This window comes from Cimex lectularius, unplaced genomic scaffold (assembly GCF_000648675.2).
Source record: "Cimex lectularius strain Harlan isolate CLEC.00 unplaced genomic scaffold, Clec_2.1 scaffold288, whole genome shotgun sequence".
NCBI lineage: Eukaryota > Metazoa > Arthropoda > Insecta > Hemiptera > Cimicidae > Cimex > Cimex lectularius.
The window spans coordinates 503,685-515,681 of record NW_019392933.1 but is presented as its reverse complement, the minus strand read 5'-3'; the positions used below and the strand labels follow the sequence as shown (position 1 = coordinate 515,681).

The following is an 11,997-nucleotide window of genomic DNA, read 5'->3' as shown; positions in this document are numbered from 1 at the left end:
GTCAGGTTATAAGCAGGATGAAACATAGCGCAGACATCTTACTTTCATGCGAATTTTCTTATGAAAATAATAAAAATATAAAAATGAATCTTAAAAAAGGGGCGCAAACAGCACACGAACCTACAAATGAAGATGAAAAAGTTCAGAAACGCGTCTGACTGACAAAACAAACGAGGATAGGCAGGACAGAATGATCGGAAACGATCAAACCTCAGATTGATATCAATACTGATAATGTTGTAGTTATTTATATCAAATTTGTTTGGTATAAATCTTATAAAGCTTCTTTTTTTAATGATTTCTCTTGGCTTATTGTCAAATTTGGCATTATTTTGACATTGCACCACGTTGCAATTTAGTAAAATGTTTCTAAAATACAATATGAATGTTCTTGAACTTTTAAGTCATTATACTGCCAAAACCACTGCTAAACAGCACATAAAACTGCAACTGAAGATGGCAAAGTGCCGAAACGCGTCTGACTAACCAAACCAGCTAAGATCAAGAGAACAGAGTGATCGGAAACGATCAAACTGCTGATTGGCATCAACGTTGTTGTAGTTTTTGACAAAATCTGACAAAGTTTATTCTTTAGGGTTTTGCTTGCTTATCGGCAAATTTTGCATTATTCTGACTTTGAGGTTATTATAATGAAAAATATATTGTTAATTTATTTTGTACACAAACTGTCAAGATGGAGAGTGCAGCTATTTCTAAATTTAACTCCTTTTCTAAAAAGATATATTTCTATGACCTATTTGTTTTATTTCTCAGGTTTGATGGAGACGAAGAAAGAGCTGGTGATACAGGAGAAATTATATCCGAACGGACTAGCAGACGGAGGAGGATGGGACAACCGGTTGGACGAAGCGGAGGACTTGCAGTGCGGGCTGGGCCCCTGCAAGCCGAAGTGGATTCAGTTTTTCGCTTCGAAGCAAGCCTTCCTCGTCACTTTCTGCATCACCTGGGTCCTCCAAGGGATGTTCTACACGTACTTCGTCAGCGTGATAACGACGATAGAGAAGCTATTTCAACTCCAGAGCAAGACGACGGGCTTTATAATGTCGGCGACGGAAATGGGACAGATCGGTTCCTCCCTTCTTCTGACCTATTACGGCGGCCAGGGACACCGTCCGAAGTGGATAGCCTGCGGTATGGTGCTATTCGCACTTTCCGCGTTCGCCTGTTCTCTTCCTCATTTCATGTTCGGACAGCAGATGCTCACTGAAAACAGCTCTGTCTTGGTGCCCCCGAACACTTGCCGTCTCGACTCGTATCTAGCACTCAACAGTTCGATCTACGACGACCAGTGCAAAGAGGAATACCTCGTCGAACAAAGGATCCAGTCTAAGATCACAACTCTAGTTTTAGCGATATTTTTTATTAGTCTTTTAGGCGTAGGTATGGGACAAACAGCCGTGTACACGCTCGGCATTCCGTACATAGACGACAATGTCGCTAGTAGAGAAAGTCCCCTTTATTTTGCCATTACGATAGGAGTAAGGATTTTGGGACCCGCGTTGGGGTTCATACTGGGTTCTCTCTGTACGAGGTTGTACGTCGATCTATCCCTCGACCCACAGATCACACCGACCGACCCCAGATGGGTCGGTGCATGGTGGCTCGGACTAGTCATGATATCAAGCTTGTTGATACTTTCGTCGTTGGCTATGTTCTCCTTTCCGAAAAGGCTGAGCACCTGCCGGCCAATAGCCCCGTCGAAAAAACACCCTCGGGATAAACCGAGAAAGAATCCGAGCCTGAGGGACTTTCCAAAGGCGGTGAAAAGGCTCCTTAAAAACGACATACTCATGTTTCGAACGGCCAGCTCTGTCTTGCACATACTTCCCATTGCGGGCTTGTACACATTTTTACCTAAATACCTCGAATCCCAGTTTAGACTAACCGCTCACGACGCCAACATGTTCTCAGGTAAAAAGTCAATTTATTAGTGGTTCCGACGAGTAAATCTGACAACGTATTAACTCTCGAATTTCAGGCGTGGGTGGAATTCTCGTAATGGGCCTCGGGATAATTCTCTCAGGGGTCTTCATCCTGAGAGTTAAGCCGAACGCAAGGTTCGTCGCTGCTTGGATCGCTTTCACTGCAGTAATTTACGCTATAGGTAATTAATCTGATCAATAAGTTACATTTAAATTGACCAAACCCCATAAACCTAACCATTTATCTCATTCCCGATAATCTTAGAAGAACAAAACATTATTCCTTCTCACTAGTTTGACCTCCGTAAACACCACTTCACAATCCAGCTATGCCGCCGTGTTTGTAGAAGCAATCTCTTTTTCTCTTGAGCTGAAAAAGTTCTGCTCGCGTGTTTTCCTTGGTGTGGCTCAATCAATTGAAAGGATCTACTATCATCCGTGTTTGCTGTACCTGATACTTCTTCCTACACTCCCGGCAATGATACCCGATGATACTGTTATCCTACCCTAAAATAAAGATCCTTTCCTCTTACGTCCCTACAAGCTCACCTTTCTAATATAGAACTTTTGTTGAAAAAGTGGTGAATAAAAATAAATGTTGACAAAAATCAACATATAACTTTTAGTGGCTTTACATCCTCAAAACACACACACACACACACACACACACACATACGCATGCATGCATGCATGCAATCCACTTACGATATTATAAAAGCAGGAACTGACAAAACGTTGCAAAACATTTCCAAGGTTCTACACAAACGAACAAAACTGACGCTTTTTAACGACTGATAAATAAGATAGACATCTAACTGTGGAGTTTAGCTAAACATTCCAACCTTGATCACATCCAGATTTCCCAAATCAAAAATCCGCAATGGCTTTGGACACAAAATTCCTTTCTTTATACCCCAATCCCTTATTTCTAAGCTTAATATCCCACTTTATCCCTAATAATCCTCCAAGTAAGTTACGACCAATTGGGCAGAGACATGTAGTCATTACTAGAAGGGCTACCACTGGACTCTTCGGACCCGAGATGTAGATGTAGATGTGTTCACACCCGAGATGTCCGGTAAGAGCACCAGCGCCCTGTAAGAGCTTATCCCCCCCTTCTGTGTTTAAAGCACACCGGTGAGTCTTAGTTCTTGAAGGAACTTGATTAGTAGGCCCGGTTTCAGTGGCTGAATCTCTTCACGGTTACGACATACGTCCCAAAACACTTCCTCTTGCGGTCAAGTGTAGCACCAATGTTTGTTAGTGGGGTGTTGGGTTTCATCTGCTTCTTTTGCAGAATCTGCACGTGCCGTGTTGGGCTATGCCAATCTTCTTCAGATATCCACTTAGAAGTCTGTTAAGAATCCTGTTAGGAATCGTAGTTTTTCCTGCCTGCTCTTCGCATCCTAATGCCACATTGTTTTTATTTTATTTTTATTTGACATTACAAAACATTTAAGTACTTAATAACAAAAGCTGTTGTAAAAATAAAATCATTTACAATAAAAAGTGAATTTTGTGAGATGATGAATCTGTAGCTTGAACATCCCCGATCATCCTATCTGCCCTTTTCCCCCGACATTAGTGGCTGGAATTTTTGATATTTTGTCAATCGTGTCCTTTAATTAGCTGTATTTTTACGTCATAAATTGGGTTTTACTTCAACTTATATATATAATTTATATACACGATTAATAAAATAATAGAGATCAACCCCTGCGAAATAAGTATTGCAGAAGAAAAGTAACAATTTAAAATCAATACTATTTCGCAGGGGGGAAAAGGCAGGTCAGGATGACCGGAGATGCTGAAACTACGGGTTTATCACCTCGCAAAACTCATTTTTTATTGTAAATTATTTTATTTCATTTTATTTTACAGCAGCTTTTTTCGTTATATACTACAAGTAAATTTTTTACAACCACCTTCGAAATAAGAATTGATTTTAAATTGTTACTTCTCTTCTTAGGAATGGGGATTTTAATGTTCATGGGATGCCCAATGACCGATTTCGTCGGTCTTAAAAGAGAGACCAGGTATGTAATCCATTTAATAGTTAAAACAGTTTTCAATATTATCAAAAACTTTTCAATTAATTAAGGTTTTGGTTGAGATAAAAAAGTCAGTGTCACGAGCGGGACTCGAACCCACGACCTTCGGCTAAATACGCCGCTGCTCTACCACTTGAGCTATCGTGACTTCGATCCACTCGGACACCAACGTCCCATCTCAACACCACCGGAGTGGATCGAAGTCACGATAGCTCAAGTGGTAGAGCAGCGGCGTATTTAGCCGAAAGTCGTGGGTTCGAATCTGCTTGTGACACTGACTTTTTTTGGTCAAGCGAACCACGAAACCTAATAAAATAAAAAATAAAAAATTATCAAAAACACCACCAACTTTAAGGACGATTTGTATTCATAATATTTTTTCATCTCAGTTTGTCTAGATTTGAGCCTGTCTGTGATAGCGGTTGCAAGTGCGACTACAACAAATTCAACCCGATTTGCGGGAAAGACGGTAAGACATATTTTTCAGCGTGCCACGCCGGATGTCAGAACGTTACCATTATCGACGGGAAAGAAGTCGAGGTGAGCCGCCTGTTCAATCCGCAGTCATAAACATAAAAACAAACGTCTACACCCTTTGATCAGTTCTCAGATTGCCTCTGCATGGACAATTACGATCCCGGAGGTCAGCCGAACAAGGCGAGCGTCGGCTACTGCAATTTAGAGTGCGGAAACTTCATCTGGTACATCCTTCTCTTCTCGCTCTTCGCTTTCGTACATTCGACTTCAGAAGTCGGTAGTATGCTCCTTATATTAAGGTGCGTCGATCCGACCGACAAAGCCATGGCCTTGGGATTAATCCAATTTGCTATTGGTCTATTTGGTAAGAAATAAAATTGTACTTGTACTTACCCGTGTATTATCTCCTCGACCGGATTGACAGGTTGCCCCTTGTCGATCGATCGGTCATTTTCAAAAATTGTTTCCCCCCCGCAAATTTTTTACCCTGAAACATTAAAATTGAACTGGTTTGTTGCTTGTGCAGAGTTACAATCCAGTTTTTTTCATTTAATGGTGAATAAATGAGAATAAGAGACAAAGAACTAAATTTAAATTTACTTTGGAAGATGATTCTTCCTTTTGTTTAAACTTTAACTTCTATAAAAGTTTTGAAAATGACCAGTATATTTAACAAAAAATTTAAGCATGTTAACTAGTTCTTTTTACGTTAAACAAGCTTTTTTATCAAGAAACAAAGTTCACATGAGTTTTTCTCAGATTCGCCAGAATAGTACTTTTTAGAGTCTAGAACGACCGGAAGTCTCGTGTCGAACTAGAGTACATAATGGTTTTCTGCCTCTTTTAAAAACAGCACGAACACGCGGAAAAGAAAGAAAAGAAATGGACGGTTTTAACATAAAAACGCCTCGTTTGCAGGGAATGTGCCATGCCCTATAGTGTATGGTGCCGTGGTGGACTCAGCCTGCCTTATATGGGAGACGACCTGTGGAAAACAGGGGGCTTGCAAACTCTACGATGAAAACTTCTTCAGGATGTTCTACCACGGTAAGTCTTCAATTTTTCAATGCTTGCAGTAACTCGGTAAAAGCGACTGACAAGGAAGTGGGAATGATCACAAATTATAACTAGATTTAATTGACTAAGGAAGACGTATATTCGCCTTGCGGTCTTAAGTGAGTGTCAGGGTTATAAGCAGGGTGAGGACTATCCTATATATCGTTCGCATATTTTACAGGCGAGATACCAATATATACAAGGGTAAGTACCTAGCTTCTCCCTGCTTATAACCCGATCGGCCGCTTAATCGCGAATCGCCGAAACGCGTCTGACGGACAACACTTTGCAATGAAATTTTAAATTATCATCTTAAAAATACAACAATTTTGTCGTAATGTATAATCAAAATCTATGAATTTTCATCAATATTTTTACGACAGTTGTCAGGAAACCCTCGAAACAATTCCAACAACATACCACCGACGAAGAAAATAATTTCTTGTAAAATTAAACACAAAAATGGCCTTTTCTTTAGACGCTAGACACGTGGAAACTACGCGTAAATTCCGAAACGAAAGTGAAAAATTCCAAAGACTTTCTAACTACAGCCTGAATTCGCGGGGTTACCACGCTGAGAAACTGTCATTACTTTTACTGCTAATTATTAAAAGTAATTTTTGTAATAACGATCAATTTATCATAATCATTACAATTCTAAAAAAATATTATTTACTTATTATCTTCATTTTGCAAGCACATCCAAGCAGCTCCTTTGCATTGCTCGCATTTAACCCAGGCGAGATATGAATAAATGGTTGGAGTGCCATGCTACACCCTGCTTATAACCCTGATCGCCTATGACCCCTCATTTTCTAGAATAAAATAGAAATTATTTATTGTATTGTTGTAAGCATTACATATATATTACTTATCATTTACTATATATTTATCTTCTTCTTTTTACAAGAAAATTCAGGGTTATAAGCAGGTTGGAGACAAGATTCTCCCATACTTTGTTCACATTTGGCCAAGTGAGATACGAATAAATTCTGGATGTGATTTGCCTCATCTGGCTTATAACACAGACTGTCTGTAAATCTCTTATTTATGATCAATTTATCGTTAATTACTTCAAGTCTCAAATATAAATTTTGCATTTATTTATTACCTTCGTTTTGCAAGCACATTAAGGATAATAAGCAGGGTTGGAACAAAATTCTCCTCTACATCCTTTGCATTTGACACAGGCAAGATACGAATAAATTGTAAGAGTGTCTTGCCTCACCCTCTTTATAACCCCGGCCATTAGAAATCTTATTTACAATCAACTTATCATTAATTATTTCAACTCTCAAAAATAAACAAGTTATTTAATACCTTCATTTGTAAGCACATTGGAATCAATTGGGAGTTAAAGGGAGAAAAATGCTATAATTTATTTTTACTTGTGCAGCAGCTTAAATTTTGTCACATATACACAAATAAGACAATTAGACAAGTTATAGTTATCGATTTTTACAATCTGTTGCATCCACCCATTGCCATTTTCATAATCGACTTCAAGTTCCTATTTTCTTCCATATTATAATATTACTCTATTTATGTTATTGTATATGTAAATAAAGTTCACTGATGAATAAACAAAAGATAATTCAATAATTGCCAGCATCTCACTCAATTTTTACGACTCGATTTCATAATCTTACCCACTTCTCATTGATGTCCCAGATTCATAAATTAAATGATTTAACACCATTATGCAATAAAGGGTGTTTTATATTTACTCCATAAAGTGTTTCTAATTGCATCGTTTCGCTTCTTTTCAAACATCAAAGAAATGGTAAAAAAAACTTGTTTACATCAATTTGTAATAAACACTATAAATTTCTGAATTGATTTGTGTTTCATTTCACTTTGTAATATAGCCTTTGAACTATTTGCACTAGTTTTTTCCAATATAGATAAATGGAAAAATAATACTAGTAGTAAACAATATTTTATCTTATCTTTGATGGCTGAAGATATAATGTCACTATCCACTGTATCTGCAGTTAAAAATTAATAAGCATGATTTTTTGTCATTTTAACCTTGGCTATATCAATTTTTTGGCTATCCTCACAAATGTGAATGCTCTGAATTAATGACCGAGTAAATCAGCAATTGCTTAAATGATATTGTTTTTATCTGAATTTTTATGTAAACATCTTTTTCATTCTCTCTCTCTCTCTCTCTCTCTCTCTCTATCTANTATATGTTTTTAAAAGAACTAAAATAAATGTGCTTACCTATCAATACAATTTATCCAGTAATCACTTGTGTAAATTTTCTAGGCCTATGTAATCCTCATTTTTCTTGTCTGATTTACAACAAATAACATTATTGTTTGAATATCTCACATAGCTTACCATAGCATAAAGAAAGAAATTCTCCTGATCTCACACTTACGAAATTCCATCAAGGTCAACTGCAAAGAGATGACAGTCTCCCTATAATCACAAAATATTAATTGATGTGGTTTATATATGCGGTTTATATATTTTTGTGTGAATTAGTTTATTTATAATTATGGTTCTGATTTTTTTTACCCCTGTTCAGGTACGACTGGTGCTATTCTTCTATGTGCGTTTTTGGTCGATGTAATTGTTTGGTATAAGGCTGGCAGTATAAATTTTGTTGATGAACAAGTTACCGAACAAGAGGATGAATTAAATCCTTTCACTGGAAAATCTAGATCTGAAACAAGTGTATAGGTGAGTTCCTAATTCGAGCTAACACATTCTAAATATAATTAAACAATTTCTATTATTAAAAAGTATGATACTAAGTAAACTTGAAAATTTCCTTTTGTATTCAGGAATGATCTGCAAAGCTCAGTTTGTGACTGACATCGTTCTTCTTTGAAAACGACCTCAATATCATTTTGTCGCTGTATAGATAAACAAGAGTCCTCTATGAATTAAAACTTGTGATAGATTTGCATGCTTTTGACCTCTATGTATGCTAATTTATTTTTAATTAATGTATAATGAACATGTTTGAAAATATCGGCTTAGGGTAATAAAAACAAAACTTATAGGTAATTTATTTTAGATTAACCTGAATTTGCGTAAATGTTAATCGAATCTTGTATTCTCTGTTTTGACTTTTCAAAAATAACAAATTGTTAATGCAATTGCATTGTAAAGCTCAAATTGATATAAGACTAAAAAAATTGTTTTACAGTCTTCTGACATAATTATTCTTCTACCTCAGGAGAACGAGTTCTCTGAATAGTCAAGTCACTTGTATTGTATAAGTGAGCAAATGAATACGTGCTTGTCTGTAAGTCTGAATGTTTGTACATAAATATAATAATAAAAATATATGTGTATATACAATACATAAATATAATGATAAAAACTAGCTTTAAACAAAGTTATTTTCAATGATGCTAAGAAAAAATATATATATTTATATTTAAAAAGTAAATTGTTATAAATAAAATTTGTAAATTTATATATTTCATGAATACAAATGTTATTAATTAAAAGTGGGCCAAAAGATTCGATACTATCATTGTTTTTGTGTACTTGTATTTTTATTTTGCCTTATCTTTTTTTTACCTTTCTGTTTTTGTTCTATGTTCAACAATTATGATTTTTCATTTACATTATTGCTCATAGACAATTGATTGTCTTAGTCATTTGATGAAATTCTATATCCTTTTACAGTCCTTTTTTTTAAACAACTTTCACTTTTCACTTTTAAAATGGGTGGCTGAATCTCTACTGTGAATTTTCAATTTTTTTGGTGCTGATATCATAATGATAATGTTTAAGCTTATGTTATTTGTTGAATAATTTTGTTAATATCATGTTATAATTTGTTATTTTAGAAAGATTATTTAGACTGGTATTTTGGTTAAAATTTGGAAACGTTGATGAATTTTAAAAAGGGAGGCAAATTAATTTGCCTGTAGCAACCAAAGTTGTGCCATATACAACAAGTCTTGGATGTATTTGAATTAAATGTCCACATTGGCTACTACAAGATCTGATCATTGTTTTAACTATTGTTATATAAACCTATAACCACCTATAAAAATTAATTAATTTAAAAAAAGAAAAGTTGTTTTTTGTAATAATAGTTAATATTTAATAGTGTAAAATAAATTTAGTTAAATTTTTACAGGATAACACTGAAAAAATGTATATAATAATTAAATATTGGAAATATTTTATTGGTATAAAAAGTAAAACAAATTTTTAAACAATTTTTAGTGTTACTTGTCAAAGTAACAGGTGATTATAATATACCTGCAGCGTAATATCAAGTTAAATATAAGAGAATTTATATAAAATGTGAAACAATTTTTTAAAAAGAAATTATGTTTTCCAAAAGTAGCCTAAATTTTTTTTACAAAATATTTTTTTAAACCGATCAAAGACTATTATAATCGAGATGGAATGTAAAGTGGTTGTGCTCCATAGTATGTTGAAGATAATTAATTATCGCCTTGTAATTGTTTAACGATTGTTTTGAAATGTGCCTAAAAGTTATTGATGTAAATTTCATTTTTTTTGTAAATGTTTTATTATATATTTGTACAAATTTTTTTTTGGTCTGTATCAAAATTGTGCAAAAATATATAAATTAATATATACTATAGTTTATTGTATTTTACCCAAAAGTAATAATAGTGGTAATAATTAAATTTAGAATTAGGAGAAATGCATTCAGACAATAACTGCGATGCTGCCACTTTCCCAAATATCATGGTATAAGTCATAAAGAATAAAAATAAAACATTTTGCATGAATATGGTATAAATGTTGTTGAAGATTGCAAAAAATAAAAGGCATTTGATTTTCGACTAATTAAAGAAAATATGCATCATAACTCAAAATTTAAATTTACTTATAGCTTTTAATCAAAATCAAATCATTCACTCAAAATAGCAAATCTTGATGTTATTTCAATATCCAGTTCACATCCAGAAACCATTTTTACAAGCAATTTCAGCAGCTACTTCAAAGTTCTAACTTTATCCACAATTTTCCTACACACGCCAAATTTTATTTTTAAAACCATAAAGTCAAATTTGATATTTATTTTTAATTATGGTACTTAAGCTATTTACATTACCTTGAGGTGGGTTCTGAGACATGAAGATATAGAAGGAAATCTCTCACCCATGGGACCTCACACAAACAGGGCTGGAAAAATGGCTTGAAGAAAAAAACTCAAACACTCGGACAAAAAACGAAGTATGAGGCAAGCTAAGGGATTCGTAAATCTCTCAATAAAGGAACTCCTCCTTCTCAGGAAAATTATAGGCTTCTATACTAGCCTCTGCCCAGTTAATTACACCTAAAGAACATGGGCAAAGTAGAGAGAGTAACATGCCAACTCTGCCAAAAGAAAACAGAGACATCTGCATATATCCTTTGTGAATGTGATGTGCCTGTATACAGTATAGCCACTTAAGTAAGGTAATTCTCACACCATGAGAAGTACACAAAGATGGAGATATTTCATCAATAAATTTTAAATTACTAGGCTTTATATCTCGCAACCATAATTTCAGAAATATTAGCCGTACAACAACTCTATTGCTACCTTGTCCATTCTAATCTGAATTTTCTTCTCCTGTTTGGCCTCCTTATCTTCTTTATTTTTTTATTTTCTATTTATTTGCAAATTAATAGAATTGATTGTTCTTTATTACTTTCTCACCTAAATTTCCAAGTTCCACACCATAATCAGAAACTTTCTTCCATATTCTTCATTCCTTACATTGCTCATGATTATCTTCATTCTGGTATCAACCAATTAAAAAAAATAGTTAACAACCTTATTCAGAAGTTTCCTCAACTAGATATATTCAGTAGTTCATTACAAACCATTATATCACATCTCCGGCTATTTAAAACAATTAGATTTTTACTATTTTCTTTTTCTTTTAATTGAAAGTTTTAATTCTAACTCTGCTTAGCAGAACATAAGATTTGTGAAAAGATTTGAAATTCAAGTGCAATTTACTTCTCAACTAACTTACCCTTTCGGATGTATAATTTATTACAAATGTTTAAGTTAAGTTATAGTTTTTTCATATGGGAAAATGTTATTTTTATTGCAAAATGTATTGTGTACACAGCCAAGTCAACTGCTCAATATAGTTTTTCCTTCAAGTAGAGCACGCTTTTTATTTTTAACCTGTATTTTTTCCTTTTTAATAGATTGTCGCAATTGTAAAAATTTTGAAATAGCTTTGAGGTACCTCACAAAACAGCTTCCTTCTCGTCGGAGAAAATTTCTCTTGACAATGATTTTCAAGGATCATCTATGGTTCCACAGAGGCAATTCTCTGGTACAGCTGTAGTACAGAGTGAATTTAAAATAATCTCTCTTAAAGATTTCTCTGGAAAATACCTCCATTTGTTTTTCTACTGGATGGACTTTTGTTTTGCCTCCCTGACATAATCGCCTTCAGTGATTGCATTGTTGAAAATTTAAACACAGCTGCGATTGAAATCGGTAGGAAATC

At 34.5% G+C, this 11,997-nt stretch overlaps 1 protein-coding gene across 1 annotated transcript; it reads left to right on the top strand.

Moving 5' to 3' along the window:
- Positions 1-753: 753 nt before the first annotated feature.
- LOC106673242 (solute carrier organic anion transporter family member 3A1-like) lies at positions 754-8,410 on the top strand. Its single transcript, XM_024229387.1, has 8 exons — positions 754-1,932; positions 2,000-2,125; positions 3,913-3,979; positions 4,384-4,534; positions 4,598-4,835; positions 5,390-5,518; positions 8,067-8,221; positions 8,326-8,410. The coding sequence occupies exons 1-7, from the start codon at positions 780-782 to the stop codon at positions 8,219-8,221; spliced, it is 2,019 nt and encodes a 672-aa protein (XP_024085155.1). The 5' UTR covers positions 754-779; the 3' UTR covers positions 8,326-8,410.
- Positions 8,411-11,997: the final 3,587 nt, after the last annotated feature.